We start from the raw sequence: 23811 nt of genomic DNA on the forward strand, positions 1-23811 counted from the left end.
AGCGAGTAAAGATTATGTAGCTTAAGCGTGATTGTTTGTAGTTAAAGTGATTAACTACCCGCCTGGCACTTAGTTAAGGAGTTTCATCCCCTCCCTGACTTCAGGGGAAAATCCCTACCTGGGGAAACAACCTTTCTCGGAGAGGTGACCTTGGTTAAAACACACAGCACTAAGGGGAGCAAACATATTAAGAACAGTATGCTATATACGCCAGGTCCCTTGAAACATATGCTGCAGCAACTGTGTCAAGCAGCAAGGATGGACCGGCTTCCGGAAAATGAGATAAATGTAGAAACTATGGCAAAACGACTAGTGGAAAGCATTTAATTAATTTAACCTTAAGACTAAATCTTAAATTTGAGGTTTTATGGTTGCAGAAGAGAATGTAACAAAAATACCAAACAACCCAATTAAAAAATGGGCAGCCCTAGCTGGTTTGGCTCAATGGATAAAGCGTCGGCCTGCACACTGAAGGGTCCCAGGTTCGATTCCAGCCAAGGGCACATGCCTGGGCTGCGGGCTCGATCCCCAGTAGGGGGCGTGTAGGAGGCAGCCAATCAATGATTCTCTCTCATCATTGATGTTTCTATCGCTCTCTCCCTCTCCCTTCCTCTCTAAAATCAATAAAACATATATTTTTAAAAAATGGGCAGAGTTCCAGCAGGCATGGGTCAGTGGTTGAATGTCGACCTGTGAACCAGGAGGTCAGGTTTCAACTGCCAGTCAGGGCACATGCATGGGTTGTGGGCTCAATTCTCAGTGGGGGGCATGCAGGAGGCAGCCAATCAATGATTCTCATCATTAATGTTTCTATCTCTCTCTCCCTCTCCCTTCTTCTCTGAAATCAATAAAAATATATTAACAACAAAAAAATGGGTAGAGGACTTGAACAGGTACTTCTCCAAAGAGACATGCAGATGTCCAATAGACAGGAAAGATGCTCAATGTTACTATCATCAGAGAAATGCAAATCAAAGTCATAATCAGATATCACCTCACACCTGTCAGAATGGCTGACACCAATAAATCAACAAACAAGTGTTGTCGAAGATGTGGAGAAAAGGGAACCCTTAGGCACTGTTGATGGGAATGTAGATTGGTGCAGCCACTGTGGGAAACAGTATGGAGTTTCCTCAATAAATTAAAAATGGAACTGCCTTATGACCCAGTGATTCCACTTCTGGGTATACATATAAAGAAACCCAAAACACTAATTCAAAAAGATTACCAGTGTGGGTCAGTGGTAGAGTGCTGGCCACCAAAGGGTCTTGGGTTTGATTCCCGGTCAAGGGCATGTACTTGGGTTGCAGGTTCAATCCCTGGCACTGGTTGGGGCATGTGCAGGAGGCAACCAATTGATGTGTCTCTTTCACATCAATGTTTCTCTCTCTCTCTCCCCCCTCCCTTCTATTCTCTCTAAAAATCAATGGAAAAAATATATACAAAAGATATATGCATTGCAGCGTTATTTACAATAGACAAGATATGAAAGCAATCCAAGTGCCCATCAATAGATGAGTGGATAAAAAAGTTATGGTACACGCCAAAACCGGTTTGGCTCAGTGGATAGAGCGTCGGCCTGCGGACTGAAAGGTCCCAGGTTCGATTCCGGTCAAGGGCATGTACCTGGGTTGCGGGCACATCCCCAGTAGGAGATGTGCAGGAGGCAGCTGATCGATGTTTCTCTCTCATCGATGTTTCTAACTCTCTATCCCTCTTCTTTCCTCTCTGTAAAAAATCAATAAAATATATTTGAAAAAAAAGTTATGGTACACATATACAATGGAATATTACTCTGCCATAAAAACAAATGAAATCTTACCATTTGCAACAGCATGGATGGACCTAGAGCAGTGGTTCTCAACCTTCCTAATGCCGCGACCCTTTAATATAGTATAGTTCCTCATGTTGTGGTGACCCCCAACCGTAAAATTATTTTCATTGCTACTTCATAACTACTGTTGCTACTGTTATGAATCGTAATGTAAATATCTGATATGCAGGATGGTCTTAGGCGACCCCTGTGAAAGGGTCATTCTACCCCCAAAGGGGTCGCGACCCCCAGGTTAAGAACTGCTGCTCTAAAACATTCATTGAAAAAAGATGCAGAACTGTATGCATAATATGCCACTGTTTGTTTTTTAAATCCTCACCCAAGAATATGATTTTATTGACTTTTAGAGGGTGGGGAGAGAGAGAGAGAGAGAAGGAAACATCAATATGAGAGAGAAACATTGGTTGGCTGCTTCCCGTACTCACCCCAACCTGGAATCGAACCTGGAACCTTTTGGTGTACAGGACTACTGAACCAGCAGGCCAGGACATGCCACCATTTTTGTTTGTTTATTTGAATATTTTTTAATTGATTTTTAGAGAGTCAGGGAGAGGGAGAGAATCATTAATCAGCTGCTTCTTGCATATTCCCTACTGGGGATCAAGCTCACAACCCGGGCATGTGCCCTGACTGGGAATCCAACCATGACCTCCTGGTTATAGGTCAATGTTCAACCACTGAGCAACACTGCCAGGCCATGTCACCGTTTTTGTAAAAAAAACTTTAACATAAAGCATATCCACATACTCACATAGAATTAGGTCTATGTACTTACAACGTATCTCTGAAAGAATACACAAGACAGCAGTAGCAAGTAGTTTGGAAAGGAACTGGATGACTGGAGGACCCAGCGGCAAAGAGATTTAGTTTTTACTGCAAACCTTTTTGTACCTTTCTGAATTAGTATCATTTACATGTATCACCTTTTTAAGAAATAAATTAAGCAATCTTAAAAGGATTGGGAGATTTAAATGGGACAATGTGCAAAAAGCCCTTTTAACACAATTCCTGGCGGGTGATAATACTAGCAGGTAGTGAGGTTGATTTGCAAATGTTAAAATGCTACCCAGCACACACTCAGGGCCCAAGAAATGGTTTTCTATCTACCTCCCATTTTTGTAATTTATTCCTTACCCAACATTTAGAAAATAGAACAAGTTTACCAGGTACCTTATTTGACATCACTGATGTGATCCTAATTGCTTTTAAATAAAAATGTAGCCAACTCAATCATTTTCATATTGATTTCTACTAAGATTCCAGAGGGAATGTTCTTGTGTACAAATCTTTAGTTATGAATACACTGGAGGCCCGATGCACAAAATTCACTCACTGGGGGTAGGAGGTAGGGGAGGGGAGTCCCTCAGCCCAGATTGCGAGAGGGTGCAACCAAGCCAAGGGACCCCACAGGTGCACGATCAGGGCAGGGGAGGGACACGGGAGGTTGGCCAGCCGGGGAGGGACCACAGGAGGGCTCCAGGGCGTGTCTGCCAGTCTTGCTCAGTCCTGATCACCAGACTAGAGCAGCAAGCTAATCTACCAGTAGAAGTGTCTGCCCCCTGGTGGTCAGTGCAGGTAATAATGACTAGTCAACCGGCCAACTGTCTGCCCCCTGGTGGTCAGTGCACGTCATAGTGAGTGGTTGAGCGGCCTTAGCATATCATTAGCATATTATGCTTTGATTGGTTGAATGGCCAACTGGATGACCAGACACGTGGCATATTAGGCTTTTATTATATAGGACTAGAGGCCCGTTGCACGAAGATTCGTGCACTAGGCCTTCTTTCCCCTCCCCCTCATAGCCTGATCGCTGCTTCACCTGCAGACCTCACCGACGGGCTCCTGGGTTCCAGGGGGTTTCAGGGGGCCGCCTTGCCTGCGGTCTGGCTTTCCGATCACAATCACAATCACGGGCCGCAGGCAAGGCAGCTCCTGGGTCCCAAGGGACTGCCTTGCCTGCGGCCCAGCTTTCTGATCATTACCACGGCCACAGGCAAGGCGGCTCCTGGGTCCCGGGGGTCGCCTTGCCTGCGGCCTGGCTTTCCGGCGGTTCCTGGGATCACACACTGGGGCCTGGATGGCAGCTCCTGGTGTCCCGCCCTGCCTGCAGTATGCAAATTAGCCACCATCTTTGTTGGCTATTAATTTGCATAGTGCACTGATTAACCAACGGGAGGCAGGGTAATTAACCAAAGGTATGGTCAATTACCATGTTTGTCTATTATTAGATAGGATTCCCTACCTTTTTAACTATATAAATCTCTTCTCCTAAACTTTTCTGGACAGTTATTAAGTAGTCTATAAACAACCATTTCATATACTACTACAGAAATATAAACAATACAACTTTAATGTGTTTACAGTTTCTTAGGCAGAGCAAAAGGAGAGAGAAAATAAGAGGGATCAAAGAATAATGTGAAAGTTTGGCTTACAGAGAAAAGGCGTAGACAAAACAAAAATTAAAACAAACAAAAACACTACAAGAGCCACTGATTTGTATTTTAACATTTGCAAATACTCTAAGAGGAGTACACTTGAACTCTCCAAGTTCACGAGCCTCTTTGAAGTACAATATAAAGATCGGAGGATAAATTTCAAGAAAATGTCAACAGGCCAGTTAGGTTAGGTGACTGGGTAGAAAAAAAAGACCCCTTATTTTCAGATCCTTAGATCCTCTCCTAAAAAGAGTACTACCAGTTGCCAGTAATCTATGCAGAAAAAAGCAATCTCTATTGCACAGGTTTACAGGCCAAAGACCATCAATTACTATGCTGAAAAGGAATTTAAAATCATAGTGGGCTGTTTTTTAAACATGTCAGCCCAATGTGCTGGCACAGGCAGAAAGGCTATGATTGATGACAGACTTTATCAGCAAAGGTATCAGAGCCCAAACGAAATCTGTTAACATATTCTTGAACCAAACAGTGTTACACCTCAAACATTTTGTATAATTAATTCGTTTATTTAATCTCAAAAAGGACAGGCAAGAAATTAGAAAAGAAAAAGAAACTGAGGTGATCACAAAGATTAAATTAAGACAGACTAAAAGCCTGGCATTTATAATTCACCTGTACCATCCCTTCTCCCAAATCCAAACTCAACTCTAGAGCAGGCTGGTCTCCACTCTGCCTTCCAAACATACCTAAGTTACTAAATCAGGCTCTTCTCCCTATTCCCTTTTCAAAATTGTATCCATACTGAAACATTCCCTTCAAATTCCACAGTGCCTCCAACTCCCCTGACCAGGAGACGTTCTCTGACCCTACACCAGCATCCAATAACCCATGCTTTCTCTGGTTCCCTAAATACATAAATCAGGGCTTATACTGCTTTTTAAAAATAAAAATTTTATTGTTGAGAGTATTACAGATGTTCCCCCCTTTTTTTCTCCCCCTTATCTCCCACCACCTGGTTCCTGCCCCGCCCCAGGCCTTTTACCACCTTATTGTCTGTGTTCATGGGCAATGCATATATGCACATAAGTTCTATGGTTAATCTCCTCCTGTCCCTCCACCCTTCTTCCCTCTGAGATTCGTCAGTCTGTTCCATGTTTCCATGCCTCTGGTTCTATTTTATTTGTCCATTTACTGTATTCATTAGATTCCACATATAAGTGAGATCATGTGATATTTGTCTTTTTCTGACTGGCTTTTTTTACTTAGCATAATACTCTCCAGGTCTCTCCATGCTGTTTCAAAGGGTAATAGATCCTTCTTTTTTAGAGCTGTATAGTATTCCACTATGTAAATGTACCACAGTTTTTTATCCATTCATTTATACTTGGGCTGTTTCCAGATCTTAGCTATTGTAAATGCACAAGAGCAGGCATATATAGATTAATGGAAAAAATAAACTATTTTAAAAAGAAACTAGATTTAGATCCTAATACAAGGCTCTTTATGTTCAACACCTACATAAGAAATAAGACATTATAGACTTAAAGCCTTTCCCTTCCTTCCTAGGAAGCCATTTTATTGAATCTGGCTTTTTTCAGCCTCAGTTTTTGTTTTTACACTTTTATATTCTATGTATAGTATCTTTTGCATGTTTTAAAAACTAGATAAATGAGCCTGGCTGGCATGGCTCAGTGGTTGAATGTTAATCTATGAACCAGGAGGTCACTGTTCGATTCCTAGTCAGGGCATATGTCCAGGTTGCGGGCTTGATCCCCAGTAGGGGGCATGCAGGAGGCAGCCAATCGATGATTCTCTCTCATCATTTGTTTCTTTTTTTTTTGGTTAATCCTCACCTGAGGATATTTTTCCATTGATTTTTAGAGAGAGTGAAAGGGAGGGGAGAGAGAGAAGAACCAATGTAGGAGAGACACACTGATTGATTGCCTCCTGCACACATCCTGACTGGGGCCAGGGATCAAGCCTATAACCGAGGTACATGCCCTTGACCAGAATCTAACCCAGGACCCTTCAGTCCGTGGGCTGACACCCTATCCATTGAGCCAAACCAGCCAGGGCAGTGTGTGTGTGTGTGTGTGTCTCTGTGTGTGTGTGTGTGTGTATTATTGTTGATTTTCTATCTCTCCCTCTCCCTTCCTCTCTGAAATCAATAAAAATATATTTTAAAAAGAGAAAACTACAAATGGCAGCACACTGTATATATGACTTATCTTGACTCTCAATCATAAATCCTACTTTAAATATTACTTAATTTCATCACTAGCTGTCTGATCTCCCCAACACAAACTTAAAAAAAATGCTCCACAAAGTATAAAAACCATATAATTCACATTTTCAAACACAAATAAAAATACAGAGAAAGCTATAACACACATCTATGAACCATTACTATGATTTAACAAAGGTTAACATTTGTCACATTTCTTTTCAGTGTTCATCTCATCTTTCAGGAGAAGAAATACACATTTATTTATTTATTTATTTATTTATTTATTTATTTATAAATATGTTTTTAGCCCTGGCCGATGTGGCTCAGTTGTTTGGGTGTTGGCCTGTGCATTGTTCTGGTTTGACTCCCTCAGGGCACGTGCCTGGGTGGTGGGCTTGATCCCCAGTAGGGGGTGTGCAGGAGGCGGCTGAGGGATGTTTTACTCTCATCACATATGAGATGATGTGATATTTGTTTTATGTTTCTCTCTTTTCCTCTTCCTTCCTCTCTCTCTAAAAATCAATAAAATTAAAAATTTTTTTATTGATTTTAGAGAGATAAGAAGGGAGAGGGAGAGAGAGAAACATCAAGTGGCTGCCTCCTGCACACCCCCTACTAGGAATCAAGCCTGCAACCCACGCATGTGCCCTGACAGGAATTGAACCTACAACCTCTCGGTGCATGGGACAATGCTCAACCAACTTAGCAACACTGGCCAGGGCCACATTTCTTTCTTTCTTACTTTTTAAAAAAAATATATTTTATTGATTTTTTACAGAGAGGAAGGTAGAGGGATAGAGAGTTAGAAACATCGATGAGAGAGAAACATCCATCAGCTGCCTCCTGCACACTCCCTACTGGGGATGTGCCCGAAACCAAGGTACATGCCCTTGACCGGAATCGAACCCGGGACCCTTGGGTCCGCAGGCCAACGCTCTATCCACTGAGCCAGACCGGTTAGGGCACTTTTTTTTTTTAAATTAAAGCATCAGAGAGATACTACTAAAGTCCCAATGGCAGTCCCCAGTCCCGTTTCCCTTTCTCCCCATGAGATAACCACTATCCTAAAGTGGGTATGAAATCCTCCCCGTCTGTTTTTACACTCTGACATATATTCATGTGTCCATAAACAACATATAACACTTCTTATGCTTTAAAACTTCACATAGAAGATTGCACACTGTATGTATTGTTCTACAGCTGGCTTTTCTCACTCAGCAATGCGTTTTCACCCAGCCCCACTTTTAAATTTTTCTGATTCCAAAAGTAACACATGCTTAGTGGGAAAACCGGAAAGGCACTAATACACAGCATCCTCACAGGGGAAGCCATATGCCAAGCCGATTTTCAGCTTCTAAAGAGCAGTGGTGGTGCATGTCTTTGTCCTCTCTCATCACTGGGCAGAGGGCGACACACCAGCAGGCACTTAACAGAACTTAATGAGTGAAGGTTGGAACTCGACAAAACCCAGGCCTCTGTTTTAAGCTAGACCTAAAAACTAGAAGCAAACACGTCACATCTCAGAGAAACCACACTGGCTAGGCAGAGCAAAGAACGCCACAAGATATGCTGCAACGGAGACAAAAGAGCAAAAATCCCTGTCAAAACTCCCTCAATCCCTTTAATAAAACCAACACCACAGAATGTACTGGCCTACCTGGTTTAGGTAGTTGGAACAGTGCAAAAACTTGGTAGGAAAAATCAACAGGTGTTTGCTAGAACTAACAAATGAGTTAAAGCAAATATGGGAATAGAACTATCCAATTTGAAACCAAGTGTTGGCTCCTGATTCAGGTTCACACACTCACTCGATCCAAGTCTTCCAGAAAGGGGGATCTACACTGTTTCAGTGATAATTTAGTATCTTCACTTACTTTATTAGTAAAACATATCTAGGCTAAGGACAGGTTGTAATGTGCCTGCCCAAATAGGCTTAGACCATTAACCGAGTCTACTATCAGATTATGAAAAAATGACCAAATGATAGAGAAGGCTCCTACATAATTAAAGTGACTAGAACTTTTCTCAACTTCATTTAACGCTAAAAATAGTTCTTTGACTTTAACAAACACTTTTTTTTTTTTTTTTTTTTTTTGGGGATTTTTAGGGAGTGAAAGGGAAGGAGGGTGGTGTGTGTGGTGGGGGGGGCGAGGGAGAGGGAAAGAAACAGACACTGATGTGAGGGCCGGGACTAAACCTGTAATCCAGGTACGTGCCCTTGACCGGGAATTGAACCTGCAACCCTTCGGTGCTCTATTCACTGAGAAACACTGGCCAGGGCCAAACACATTTTTAAAAATCCTCACCTAAGGGTATGTTGTAGTTTTTTAATTGATTAAGAACCAACAGAGAGGAAGGAGGAACTAGAGAGGGCACACACCAACCGGGTATCAAACCCGAAACCTAGGTATGTGCCCCCGACCAAGAATCGAACTTGCAACCTTTTGGTGTATGGGACAATGCTCCGCAACAAACACTTCTGCTTAAAAAGAGGAAGAAGCCCGTCCCAGAAAGATTGGAAATAAGAATATGGGATATGAGCCAGGCTCTGGCTCACACTAGTTCCAAGTCTCATCCGAATCTACTCACTGGAAGTCCACACCCTTGATAGGTTGAGGTGCTTTGACAGAGGGTGTCTTAATCTTAGCCGAGATGGAGGGAGGCGGAAGGGGAAGCAGTAGTAGAGAGAGCATGAACCAGGTGTCAAGAAATCTGCAGTGTGATTTGTGGCACGCCACCACCCCTCTCTGGCCTCAGCTTCCTCACCGGCTGTGGTCTTCAGAGTCAATGCTAAAATTTCATGACACTCAGATGTTCAGCAGCGCCAGCAAGTCACTACTTTAAAAGACAAACGCCCACCACCAGCACCCCCCACTTCACCCACTCTTACCTATGAATCGTGCTGGGTGTGAGTGGAGACACATGAGTTGGAATTGGTAAGTTAAAACTTACCACTCAACTTCAGAACTGGTAAGGGCCTTAGAGCTCACTTAATCCAAACCTTTCATTTCATAAAGAAGAAAATTAAAAGCATGGAGTTTTAAATTTAAATTTGCCCTAAAATTTGGCTTTTTCTCTAAGCCAAATCTTACCAGATTACCTAAGCCAGAAACCTGGGAGTGACACCTCCTTGGTCCCTCCTTTTCCCTCACTCCCCAAATCCAGCGATTTACCAAGGCTACAAGTAGGTATTTTCAATTTTGACCTCTACTCACCATTGCCCTAGTCCAGTGGTCAGCAAACTGCGGCTCGCGAGCCACATGCGGCTCTTTGGCCCCTTGGTTGGCTCTTCCACAAAATACCACGTGTTCAATTGCGGGCATGTACAGTGCGATTGAAACTTCGTGGACAATCGCGCGCACATACAGTGCGATTGAAACTTCGTGGCCCATGTGCAGAAGCCGGAATTTTGTGGAAGAGCCACACTCAAGGGGCCAAAGAGCCACGTGTGGGTCACGAGCTGCAGTTTTCTGACCACTGCCCTAGTCTAAGCCTCTCCCTTTACTGACTGCAGTAGCTCCCTAACTATATTCACTCTGATTCCCAACAGAGGTGCAGTAGTGGGTGGAAGAGTCAGGGGGTGGGGGGACTCACGTGTTTGGAAATGTGTAAGCGCATGTGCGAAGGGTAATTGTCCTAATAACTGCTGGGCCTTCCTGATGTTCAGTGGACAAGGGCCAGAGATGCTAAACATCCTGTATTTCAATACAACACAGACTTAACCCACCCAAGACAGCAACCGTGTGTCCCCACCCCTCACTGTTGGAAAACTGGTCCAAGCCATTTTTCTCAGGGCACCCGGAATGATAGTTTTATAAATGCAAATCTGATTGTGCCTCAGCCCCCATCAACCTTCTAATAGCATCCCACTGCTCTTGGGATAAAGATCCAAGTCCATAACTTGGCCTATTTTTCCAACTACAAAGTACCTGGAAGACTCAGAGAATTTGGATTTTATTCTAACTGTAAATGAGAGGTGTGTAGAGAGCCAGAAGAGAATCAGGAAAACCAACTAGGAGGCTACAGCAATAGTCCAGGCAAGAGAGGACTCAGATTGACCCATGGCAGCAGGGGTAGAAGTGGTGAGAACTACTCAGATTCGCATATATCTGAAGAGCCAACAGGATTTGCTGATTAGTTGGATGTGGCAGAGAGGGAAAGAAAAATAGAATAAAGACATTAGGATTTTTGGTCTGAGGAATTTGGTGAATGTTGGGACCATTAAGTGAGATGGAAAGAGTAGTTGGGGGCCGGGGAGAGAATAGCTTTGTGGGCACATGTGGAAATCGAGTTCTGTTTGGGCATGTTAAGTGTGAGATGCGTTAATTGTTCAAGATCCATATGGCAAAAGCTTTCAGCACTAGAACTCAGGTTTCTTTCACTCAATTCAGGACTCTTTTCTCAGGGGTTCTTAAGTGCAGCTCCCAGATCAGCAGCAGCAGTCTCACTTGGGAAGCTCAACTTCTCAGGTCCCCCCCTTACAACCTCTGAATCTGAAACTCTGGAAGTGAGGCCTGGCAATCTGTGTTTTAACAAGCTCTCCTGGGGACTCACTAAAGTTCGAGAACTTCTGCTCAAAAGCACACTCCTCATGGCTAAAGAACACCTGACACCACAACTGTCCCACAATAGGCTTCTTGGTGCCTCTATGAACCCTCTACCTAACTAACAAGAGGTTGGGGGTTTTCCCATCTGGGATTCACCGGGGGCTCCGGATACACTACTGATCAAAGGTTTTCAATTCCAGCTTCAGAAACTAGAGCAAGGGGGAAAACAAATAAAAAGAGGACATACTGTGATTACAACTACCTATAATAATAAAAACATAATATGCAAACTGGCCAAACAACCGAACAGCAGAACAACCATCCGACGACCACGCTGTGACACATATTGGCGCGAGGCCAGCCAAGGCAGGTGCGATGCGATTGGTCAGGGGGCCCTGCCATCGCTCCACGATCGCCCCACAGAGGGAGGCCCAGTCCACCTTCTGTGGTGGGACAATCGATGGAGGGGCTCCATGATCGATCGCCCCAAAGAGGGAGGCCCAGGCCACCCTCTGGACAGCGATGGATCACAGAGCCCTGGCCCGGTGGGCAGGGCCTCCCTCTGCTGGGCAATCAATTGGGGAGCCCCGCAAATGATTGGCCCACAGCGGGAGGCCCAGGCCACTGGCCAGTGACACTGTGACCGTATGCAGGCCGGCTAGCAATCACCCTGCAGAGGGAGGCCCAGGCCAGCCAAGCAATCACACCACACGCCTATCATCCGCAGAGGAAGCAACAGGTGGTGGGGGTGAGGGTGAGGGGTGGGAGAGGGGCAGCGCTGCATAGATGGCAGGCAGCGGCAGGGGCAGGGCCAGCTGCCGGCAGCTGGGGAAGAAAATCCCCAATAGGCCCTGATCACCAGCCAGGCCTAGGGACCCTACCCGAGGGGTACTGGATTGTGAGAGGGTGCAGGCAGGGCTGAGGGACACCCCCCTCCCTCCACCCCATGCATGAATTTCATGCACCGGACCTCTAGTCATTTTCATAACAGCTAATATTATTGAGTACTTCCTATGTACTTTTAATGCATTACCTAATTTAACCCTCATAATAGCCTTATGGGTTAAATACTTTATCCCCATTTTACGGATGAGAACACTAAGCACAGGTAGAAAGTAGCAGAGCTGGGATTTGAACTTGGGCAGTAATTTCTTTCTTTCTTCTTCTTTTTTTTTTTTGACATAAATGTTGTGGGAGTTTAAGATGTACAATGTATTGGCTTGATACATTTATATATTGTAATTGATTACCACTAAGATGTTAGCTAACACCTCTACCATGTCACATAATGATCATTTCTTTTTTGTGCCAAGAACGATTAAGATCTAGTCTCTTAGCAACTTCAAAGTTTTGTTGACTGTAATCACTATGGTGTGTGTTAGATCTCCAGGATTTATATATCTACTAACTGTAAGCCTCCACATAGTACATGCTGCCTCCTATCTTCCCAGGACTACTTGATATATTTAGAACACTGGGCTCCAAGGACATGACAATAGGGTGGTGAAGACCTGGGAGGTGGGGTAAGGGCTGGGAAGAGGGGGAAATGGGAGACATCTGTAAAACTATCAAGAATAATAATTAAAAAAAAGTACACTGGGCTCTTATGAATAACTCAGAGAACTTAAAAAAGTGGCCAGGTGATTCAGTTAACTCAGTTAGTTGGAGATTTGTCCCCTGCACCAAAAGGTTACGGATTGATTACAGGTCAGGGCACATACCCAGGTTGCAGGTTCAATACCTGGTCAGGGCATATAAAGGCATATCAATAAAGGCATAATCTCAGGTGAGGATTAAAAAAATTAAAAAATGAAGTGGGCCCTAGCTGGTTTGGCTCAGTAGAGAGAGCGTTGGCCTGCGAACTGAAGGGTCCTGAGTTCAATTCCGGTCAAGGGCACATGACTGGTTTGCAGGCTTGATCCCCAGTAGGGGGTGTGCAGGAGGCAGCCAATCAATGATTCTCTCTCATCATTGATGTTTCTCTCTCCCACTCCCTTTCTCTCTGAAACAAATGTATATATATTTATTTAAAATAAAACAGAGAGAAGTTTAATTCTATCAAGTTACCATAAGACACCTACATATACTTAAAACATTGTGGATGGATCACGAGAATTCTCGTGTTTTCTGTTCTAAGGCTTGTGGCCAATCATACTTTAAAAAATATTAGCTCATAAGAACATGTAATAAATAAATTCAAAATGCAATGGGTACTTAATTTTAAAGTGTGCCTTTAACATTTATCTAAAACATTTTGTACTCATTCAATAGAAACTTATCTGGACCTATCCGGTTTGGCTCAGTGGATAGAGCGTCGGCCTGCGAACTGAAAGGTCCCAGGTTCGATTCCGGTAAAGGGCATGTACCTGAGGTTGTGGGCACATCCCTGGTGGGGAGTGTGCAGGAGGCAGCTGATCGATGTTTCTCTCTCATTGATGTTCCTAACTCTCTATCCCTCTCCCTTCCTCTCTGTAAAAAATCAATAAAATATATTTTTTTTAAAAAGAAACTTCTCTGGCCACTGGGTAAAGCTCGCAATAAAACTACTGGTCCACAATGTGTTAAAAGAGAAACATACATCCACACAAAAACGTGCACATGAATTTCATAGCATTATTCATAATAGCCAAAAAGTGAAAACAACCCAAATGTCCATTAACTGATGAATGGGTAAACAAAATGAGATATATCCATACTATGGAATATTATTTAGCCATAAAAAGGATGAGCCTTGAAAACATGCTTAATAAACATGCTCTATAAATCAAGAAAGGTCTATTACATTATTCCATTTATATGAAATGTCCAGAATAGATAAACAGAAAGATTCATAGTTGCCAGGGGCAGGGGTTCAGGGGGTTGGGGTGTGGGAAGGGTATGAAAAGTGGGTTTCTTTTTGGGTGGCAAGAATGTTCTGAAATTAGTGATGATGGTTTTACAAAACCATCCATGAATTTTTATGGTATGTGAATTATATCTTAGCAAATCTGTTTTGAAAAAGGATGCTTAATTCATTGTGAACTTGGGCTATTTTACTAAATAAAATTCCTATTTGTTATCATTAAAGTTGCCAGATCTTAATCAATGAAACTGAAAGTAACCTGTCTTCACTGAATTTTTACCTTTCAATTTGCAAAGAGGAGTAAACTAGTTTCACTTCTAGGACGGACCTCGACCTATGTCATTTCACCACCGAGGAGAAAGTTTTTCTTCACACAGACCGAAAGAGTACAAATGCAAAAATTCTATTCTTGAGAAAATGCCCTCATATTTTCCTTAAATCAAAGCACTTACTATCTCAAAGTAGTTTTCTCCCACAACCAGGGGCTCATGGGATTTCCTTGCTAAAAGCACACAACTAAATAAAATTCCCCTTCAACAAGCAAGTACTAAAAACTACTATGAATTGTGGCAACATTTTAATGCCTTAAGATATACAATGAATATAACTACCTAGTACTGGGGTAAGGATCTGGGAAACATTCTTTTAAATGTTTACTTGCTCTGATAATAACAGTAATAGTAATAACTAGTATTTACTGAGCAACTCTAATGTGCTAAATAAACACTGTCCCTGCTCTTTACAAATAGGATGTTTAATTTAGTCCTCACAGTAACCCTGAGGAAAGTATTTTTATCCTCTTTTCATAGATAAGGAACTGAGGCCTAGAGAGATTGAGCAAATCATCTGTCCCTGACTGTACAGGTAAGAGAGTCCAAATAATACCCCAAGTCTTTCTGAACTCAAATGGTCTCCCCTCTCCCTCTATATTCCTCTTTAAAATGAAAAGGAAGCCAGAAACTTGTAGAAACTGAAGAGACACCCCCCTTCTAGCTTATAAAAGTAGTGCTTTGAAAAAGGTGACTCTTGGTATAGTCCAAAAGAGGAAATACAGAAAACAAAAGACTGTTAATAACAACTAGCAGTCAATAGGCACAAAATAGCATGCCATGTCCCACATCTCGTATACTACTTCCCGATTTAACAGTTTTCCCATTGATGCTGCTGATAGCCTTAGGATGTCACAATTTAATGATCTCACTATGGAAAACCCCAGAGAACAACAGTTAGTGAGGCTGGAGAGCTCACTAGATCAGGAAGGAAAAGGAATCAGTTGGCAGGAAGTGGTGTTTATCTAAAAACATAAAAGTCGCAGAAACCAGTTTGGCTCAGTGGATAGAGCCTCGGCCTGCGGATTGAAAGGTCCCAGGTTTGATTCCGGTCAAGGGCATGTACCTGGGTTGTGGGCACATCCCCAGTAGATGTGCAGGAGGCAGCTAATAGATGTTTCTCTCTCATCAATGTTTCTAACTCTCTATCTCTCTCCCTTCCTCTCTGTAAAAAAATCAATAAAATACATTAAAAAAAACACATAAAAGTCTTTAGCATTACTAGTAATATGAACACTGTAATTCCACAGCACTTTAATTTGAAGCTATCTCTGCATTCCTTTGTATTATTTTAATACTGTATTACTAAAAGCTGATTCCCACTCCATTCTCCATATGTCTAATAGGATCCTAAATAAAATAAGACTGCTATATAGCCACCACTGAGCTTCTTTACTCTTTTGCTATATTTTTTAAAAAAGGCCACATTTCAAAGGATTATCCCAGAATCAATTAGGGAAGGTGGCAGGTGGGGCACAACATGAATTTCATCACCAAGTAGACTGTAGCTGGTGGAAATCTTGCATTCACAATTGAAACATACACTTGTCCTTACACTTCTCAGGACTCTGCCCAAAGCAAACTGAAACTGTAAACCAACTGCAGATTGATGGATGTATAATTGCTAAGCATTTCAACACACACCAAAGGGGGGTGGGGGTGGGGGGGTGGGAGGAAGTAGCTAAACAACTGAAGAATGAAAAAACTCAGTGCATGAAAAAAATTTTGCACAAAAAGAACATCACAATATGCATGGGGGTAAGGAGTCACATGGGGTTGAACGAATCCTTAGAAAATGCCAAAGAAATAACCTCGATTCTTGGGTCACCCTGCAATAATTCCTAATGGGAAAGGGGGGGATGGCCCTCCGGACCCAGGACGGAAACTGACTACTCACCAACTCCACCGTCCTTCACGCCCAGATCAGCCACCTCTGGGCTGAGGGCAGCCCGTCCCGCGCCCTCCGCCCCCAGACCCGGTCTGCTCCCGCCCCCAGCCACCCCCAAAGTCCGCGGCCGGCTCCGGTGCCTGACAGCTGCCCTGCCACCACCAAGCAACTCCAGCTCCCCCCGCCCCGGTGGCCAAAACAGCCTCCCGGGGTCGGAGGCGCCCCAGGCCCGCGGGATTGAGGGCTTGGGATCTGGAAGGGTTTGTCCGACCTCCTCTTCCACTCAGCGTCCTGGGCTCACCTCCCCGGCAGCTTGGCGCTCCTCTTCCAAAACTGCTTGCTATTCTCGGCAGCCATTGCTCGGGCCCAGGGAAGGCCTTCTAGGCGGGCCAGGGGGTCCCCGGCGAGATGCCCCCAGGATCCCGCAATCGGAGGGCCAACCCAGGCCGCTTACCCGCCGCCGGTCAACGGCTCCCTGCTCCTGGGGGCGCCATCTTGGATGTGGGCACCCCCCGACCCAGCGCCGCTGCCATTGGTGGGCTGCCGGGCGGTGGTCGGACGAACCAATCAGGAGCCAGAATCCTGTAGGCCGGTGAAGCCGAGCGGTGACGTCAGGGGCTGGGCACACAGGTGGACGGGAAGGCGGTGCTTGGCCAGCAGGGAGGCGGGGCTGAAAGTTCTCACCCCTGGAGCCGGGAAGAAGCAGGTAAAGGACCCAGGGCAGGAGAATGGGGTGCTGCTTTTTTTTGAGGGGAATGAGGTCCTTGCATCTAGTATGTTTGGAAAGAGAGGGCACATGTATTATAGACATAAGCCTTGACCTAAAACCTAACGACACCTCTGGTTATTAGCCTCCTCTTTGCCTTTTCCTTTGTACCCGGGATTTTTTGTTTGTTTGGTTGGATGGGGTGTTTGTTTGTTTTTGTTTGTTTGCTTGTTTGTTTGAAATCTGTGACGGAAGACCCATAAGGATCGATAGCCCGAGGTTGGTAACGGTTCACGTGAGTGACGGTTGGACCGTGAGTGTCTCTGTTCGTTGAAAGCTCTTGAAGGCCTTGTGCCCTGAGTGGCATTCGAATGACCTACTGCCTGTTTCAACCAGTAACTGTTGCTTTCTGACTGTGAGAACCAGATGCCGACAATCAATACTCGGGAAATGCTCTTAGTTTATTCAGCCGGTTCAGGCCACCAAGTGACGTTTCTTGCGAGGACGCCGTATATCTGTCTCCATGTCATGCATCACAAAGATGAAGGCTGTGTTCCCCCAAACACACTTAATTCCTCTTATTAACCTGTTATAAATCTTCCACTCTTGCATTTCAGTTTTGTTTTGACTCAGAATGAGATTTAATATTAGCATTTTGGGTCCTTTGAATGCCGTGACTGTGTTTTTTGCTCTTTTCCCGTTTCTGTGGTTGTAGGCCAGGGATGAGGGGGAGCAGGGGAGAGTGGGGGGGGGGGGGAGGGGAAGGGGGGGGGGGGGGGGTCAGGAAGCACACGCCAGCCAGCGCAGTTTCTGTCCCAACGAAGGACTGCGGAGGGGCTTGTCCTCCAGCTGCTGACAGCTACCACGTGTCCGTCATATGTTGGAGGATCTTAAGGACCCCTGTCTAAAAAGGACCTTCTCTTATATGCCCTCCAGTAACCTCTTTCTACCCCCCTCTTCCAGCTTCTTTTGCCCCCTAATTTCACCATCATGGGATTGTATGAAAAGGGCTTTTTTTTTTTTTTTTTTACTTTTTCTGGACCTTAGATGTTTTTATAGACTTTCATCTCATCTCAGATAGTTACCTTTTATGGGCATTTAATCCTTTAAAACACACACACACACACACACACACACACACACACACACAAACTCATCCTTTTAATCTTACCGTTTCATCATTTTAGCTGTCTTTCTTGAGCTGTTCTTTTTCTTGCAATGCAGTACCAGCACTACACCCTGAACTCCAAGATGGGTTTTCTGAGGTTTTGTTGAAGCAGGGGTTTTGTCTTTATTCCTGGGCTTTACAAAAGCTGATGATGTCTTGAAGGAATAATCTATAGCGACTTCTAGATTCCTTTCCTCCGTTGCACCTGGCAGTTCAGAGTTCATTATCTCAAAGGTGTCGTCAGAACTATCTCCCACCACGTGAGCTATCCTACACTTGTCCATGTGGCAAGTCACCTGTCACTTCCTGCCTCCTCACACAGCTTTGCAAATGTTCCAGAAGAGCTCCCCGTTGGCTTGCTATTTCACATGTGGAAAGCAGAGTATAATTTGTGTACCAAAAGATGCCTTACAGTATTCCCTTTTCTTAATGTTTTATGAAATGTTAAATAACGCAGATTCTCTGGGGATACTGTTAACAGTGTTCAACCAAAGAAGCCCTATTATTCCTCTTCTTTGTTTTCGACATCTAAGCCAGTTTCCCATCCAAGAATTTAAAAAATCATTCCAGTCATCTAGCAGTAACTTAGTAAATAGACTTTATCAGGGAAGTTGAGATTGTTGTGACTTCTCTCACCATCACTATGACCACCCAAATCTAAACCAACCAACACCCTGACAGCAGCCTCCTATAGGCCTCCCTGCTTCCACTCCTGCCCACTTAGTCTATTCCCCACACAGCAGCCAGAGAGAGCCTTTTAAATTCTCAGATCACATCACTCCTCTAGGTGCAACACCTTGAAATGACATAAAATCACACATAGCATAAAATCCAAGCTCCTTAAAGACACTATGTGATTAGGTTCCACTCTCTTCCTTGTTTAATCTGTCTGCTCCAACCGCACTTATTGGTCTTTTTGCTGTTCCTTAAACACTCCAAGCATTTTCCTACCTCAAGACCTTTGCATTAGCCATGTCCTCCTCTGCTTGGAATTCGACCAGCGGGCGGGGCTGGCAGGCCAACCTCCTGCATAGGCCCTGATCTATCGGGGGCGGGATGGCTGGACCCCACCCATGCACGAATTCATGCACGAATTCATGCACCAGGCCTCTAGTGAATGCATAAATAAGTGGAACAACAAATCAGTTAATCTCTCTCTCCCTCCCCCGTCCTCTCTCTTTAAAATCAATAATTTTTTTAAAAAAATGTAAAAACCACTCATAGCTGATAGGCTATACAAAAACAGATTTGGCTCATAGGTAGCAGTTTGCCAACCCCTAAAGAATAAAGAATAAATAACATATAAAAACAAGGTTAAGAAACAAAAAAAATCTTATGGTACAATGAAAGTCCCTTTTTGCCTCTCCTTGATCCCCTTCCCCTCCTCTCTCTAGTGGAAACCACGATCCTGAGTTGTGTGCTTAACATTCTCATGCATGTTGTAGACTTTCACGACATATGTGCATATCCATAAACAACATGTTTTTCATGTTTTGAAACTTTAAAATAGCATCACACTGTACATATGCTTCAGCAACTGGCTTTCTTCACTCAGCATTCTGTTGATACATGAAGCTTTAGTTTACTCAACTTAAATGCAATATAGTTTTCCAGTATGTGAATATTCTTCAATTGTTGTGCCCAGTTATTTTTATTTCAAACAATGCTCAGTTAACATTCTTTTCCAATTACCATGCACAAAACCTTCTCTAATGCAGCCTTTTTCAAAATGCAAGTTGTCAATTATTGGAGAATTGTATGAAATTTAAAGGCTGGTACCTTCAATGAAATAGAATAGACAGGAATAGAAAAGATCAGAGTGTTGTTGCATGCATGTGGATAGGAATAGTTCTGTAAAATGTTTGTTTCAAATTTATATACACATACATTTGTATCTATGTGTTTCTGTGTGTACTTGGTTGTAATTAAAGCATATTTCTTAATAAGAGGTTTTGCTTTAAGGTGCCCTGGTTGGTTTGGTTCAGTGGATAGAGCATTAGCCTGCAGACTGAAGGACCCTGGGTTTGATTCTGGTCAAGGGCACATGCCTCAGTTGCAGGCTCAATCCCCCAAGTTTTAACCCTAATCAATCTGCTGGAGGCTTTGAACAAAATTTTGTGTGTTGGCTCTTTAGAAAGGTGCCTATTTCTCTAGCAAACCTCTGTCTCCCTGACAGATAGAATCCTTGCTGGTTTTCACAGCCAGATGTTAGGTGGGTGCTTCTTAACTCTGGTGCTCTGGGCTAAGGAGCCTATCTTGAGACTCCCATACTTCTCAGGGGGAACCCCCTGCAGCTTTTCAGGCTGTGCAGTCACTTTGGAACCTCAGCCACTGCCTGTGGGAGCAGGGCCAGCCCTTTTTGCCCTTCTTACCAGTCTCAATGTGGCTTCTTCTGTAAATCCTTGGTTATAAGACCTCTCTTCAGTTAATCTTCAGTTGGTTATTCAGAATGATTGTTCTATAATTTAGTTGTAATTTCAGATTTGTCCTGGGAGGAGGTGAGTGTATCTTCCACCTACTTTGCCAATATCTTGGATGTCCTCATCCTCTTGTTTTTCTTTATGCTTTTTCAGCTATGTTTATAACTGTAAATAATATATTGTTTATATTAATGATATCATATTGTATCTATTCTTCTGTTGCTTGTTTCTTTTAACCAACATTATGGTGTTGAGATTTATCCATGTCAATGAGTGTAGCTATAGTTCACTCATTTTCACTGCTGTATAATACTCCATTTTCTAAATAGCACAGTTTATCCATGTTATTATCGATTGGCATTTAGTTGTTTCACATTTCGTGCTACTGTGAACTCTGCTGCTATGAACATTTGTATCCATGTCTCTGGCTAAGTGGACAAGTAGAAAGGTTTCTCTAGGATATTGATGTGTTAGGAGTGGAATTGCTGGTCTGGAATGCATACATATATTAAACTTTGCAAAATAGAACCCACTTGTTTTTCAAAGTGGTTTTATTACTTCCTTCTTCCACCTGCTTGGGATGAGAGTTCCATTTTCATTTCGTAGAACGTGGTTTCAACAGTAAATAAAAATTGGGGCAAAAGGTGGGGAGTTGTTTCAAAGCCAGGTTGAACATGAGGCAGGAAAGTAGGAACTTCAGTACCTGTTCTGTCACATATAAGTCTTTCTTTTTTCCTTCCTACTGTCCTTCCTTTCTTTCATATCTTTGTACATGATACTAATTCAAAACATACAAATAAGTATATAGTAGGTTAAATGGTGATCACCCAAAATAAGATATGTCCACATCGAAATTCCTAAAACATGTGAATATTGCCTTATTTGGAGAAAGGGGTTTTGCGGATATACTGGTAGTTAAGAATTTTGATAAGAGATCATCCTGGTTTACTCAGTGGACCATAAATCCAATGATAAGTGTCCCTATAAGAGAGCAGACACAGACAGAAGAGGAGGAGGCAATGTGACCATGAGGACAGAGGGAGTGATGAAGCCACAAGCCAAGGAATGCCTGAAGCCACCAGGACCCATGATCCTGCCAACACTTTCATTTTGGTATTCCTACTTCCGGAACTGTGAGAGATCAAATTTCTGTTGTTTTATGCCACCAAATTTGTGGCAATTTGTTGTAGCCATTCTAGGAAACTAATCTACACTAATAAAAGAGAAAAATGGTAATTGGCGTACGACGCTACCCTTTTCATTAGCTAATCAGGGCTATATGCAAATTAACTGCCAACTCAGATGGCAGTTAACTGACAACAAAGATGGCAGTTAATTTGCATATGTAGGAACAATGCAGGGAGGTGAAAGGGAAAGCAGGAAGAAGTCCCCTGCCACTTACAGTGATTGGAAACCCAGGGGGGAGCTAAGAGCCAAGATCAGAGAATCAGGTGCCTTTGCCACCCTGGCCAGTGATAGCAGGAAGTAGGGGTGGAGCCAGCGATGGGAGCTGGGCACAGTCGAAGCTGGCAGTCCCGGGAGCTAGGGGTCCCTTGCCTGGGCCTAAAGCGGAGCCCACGATTGCAGGGCCGCTGCAGCTGCGGGTCTTCGCTGCCCGGGCCGGACGCCTTAGGCCTGGACAGGGGCAAAGCGGGAGATCGCGGGGAGCTGGGGGTCCCCTGCCCAGGCCTAATGTCTTGACACACCCAGTGCATGAATTTCGTGCACCGGGCCCCTAGTATAAGATATAAAGAGAAAGTTGGTCTCCCTCCATCCCTGGCCCATAGCCACCCATGTTTCCTTCTCTGTTGCAATTCCTTGTGTGTCATCCTTCTAGAGAGATTCTTACAGAGCCCTTAATAATTGGCAGGGACACTCAAGGTGGTTTTACAAATGAGGAGTCTAAAGCTCAGAGAGGAAGAAATTTCCCAAGGACCATCAGGCTAGTCAACAATAAAGATGACCAGGAACCCAGGTTTCCCATCTCTTGGTTTTGTGCTCCTTTGAGATAAAAGAAGTCTCTAGGAGCAGATTTTGATATTAGGATAGGGAGAGAGAAGAGGAGGATACTGGGTAAATGAAAGAAGGGGAACACCTGGAGACGATATAGGGGTATAAAAAGTGTTATGACTTCACTCCAGGTTAGCCTCAGTTCAGTAAAGCACTTCACCAGGCCATTGACAGACTATCAGTAGAAATGAATACTTCCATCCAAGTAGCTTTTATTGAGATTTTTGTATTCCAGGTACACACCCTTGATTCTGCAGACCTTGATTTCACAAACTTTGGATTTAATGGACAAAATTTCTGGTCCGTATTTCATATGTGAAAATTAATACCCTGTTAATTTTTAAATGCTGTTAACAAGATTTGCTTACAATTAAATTAACAGGGTTTTTTGTTATTCATTCACTATTGTTTTTAACAAACTTTAGTGAATAGGCCATATGTTGGAAAAAGCAGTGTAGTAATTTCACCAGCATACATAAATATTACATATCTACAACTATAGTATACATCTTTATTGAGGAGTCACTGCTTGTAAACAGTGTTTAGTGAATGATTAGCACGTGATAACACCGAATCGCACAGTAATTGGTTCTGTTGTCTTGTGGAGTGATTCTCTGCAGCAGTTTCAATATGTGTCCCCAATGTTGCGACATGTGCTAAGCCACCCCTGCTGTGTGCACTTGTTTACTCTCTGTGACTGGTGAATGCATCCACTTACTAGACCTATTCAACAAAAATTCAAAATTACAGTAAATACATATGGAAAACTTTTCTGTGAAATTAAACTTTTCATACATACTTAATTTGAATTACACAAATGTGTCCACATAAGTAAAAACAGGTAAACTAATTTGTCAAATTTTTAACACCTACTGTACTATATAATGGAATTTCAGCTTTAACAGACACCCCAAACAGAACACTGTCTGTTTGATTTGGCAATTGGTTTATTGTTGACCCAAATGGCTCGGTGGAATCAGAAGCTGATGAAGAGTTGTGGTAGACTGGATTATTCTTCTCACATTTTCACTCCTTCTCGCCACATGACCTTGCAGTACATGAAGGGGGACGGATTATATTTCCATACCAGACGTCTGGCCAATGGAATGTGAGCAACAGTGATGTTCCTTAAGGGGCATCACATTTCCACTCATTCTCTTGTATTCCTATTATTCACCATGAGAAGAACATACTCTGGCGGGGAGGAGGGGACAGGAGGAAGGGAGGCTGCTGGTCCAAGGAGGACAAGAAAAGAGGGAGCAGCCCTAACCGGTTTGGCTCAGCGGATAGAGCATCGGCCTGTGGACCGAAGGGTCTTGGGTTCGATTCCAGTCAAGGGCACATGTCTGGGTTTCGGGCTCCATCCCTGGTGGGGGGCGTGCAGGAGGCAGCTGATCCATGATTCTCTCTCATCATGGATGTTTCTATCTCTCTCTCCCTCTCC

The 23811-nt window shown here is 43.5% G+C and overlaps 1 protein-coding gene across 1 annotated transcript in view; it reads right to left on the reverse strand.

Moving 5' to 3' along the window:
• Positions 1 to 16570, reverse strand: part of LOC102757952 (TBC1 domain family member 22B) — a 42605-nt gene extending 26035 nt beyond the window's left edge. The window contains exon 1 of the mRNA XM_015571882.1: positions 16365 to 16570. Within this exon, the coding sequence (XP_015427368.1) occupies positions 16365 to 16420 (56 nt within the window). The 5' untranslated portion in view covers positions 16421 to 16570. The remainder of the gene's footprint in view (positions 1 to 16364) is intronic.
• Positions 16571 to 23811: the final 7241 nt, after the last annotated feature.

Source organism: Myotis davidii, unplaced genomic scaffold (genome assembly GCF_000327345.1).
Source record: "Myotis davidii unplaced genomic scaffold, ASM32734v1 scaffold289, whole genome shotgun sequence".
Taxonomy (NCBI): domain Eukaryota; kingdom Metazoa; phylum Chordata; class Mammalia; order Chiroptera; family Vespertilionidae; genus Myotis; species Myotis davidii.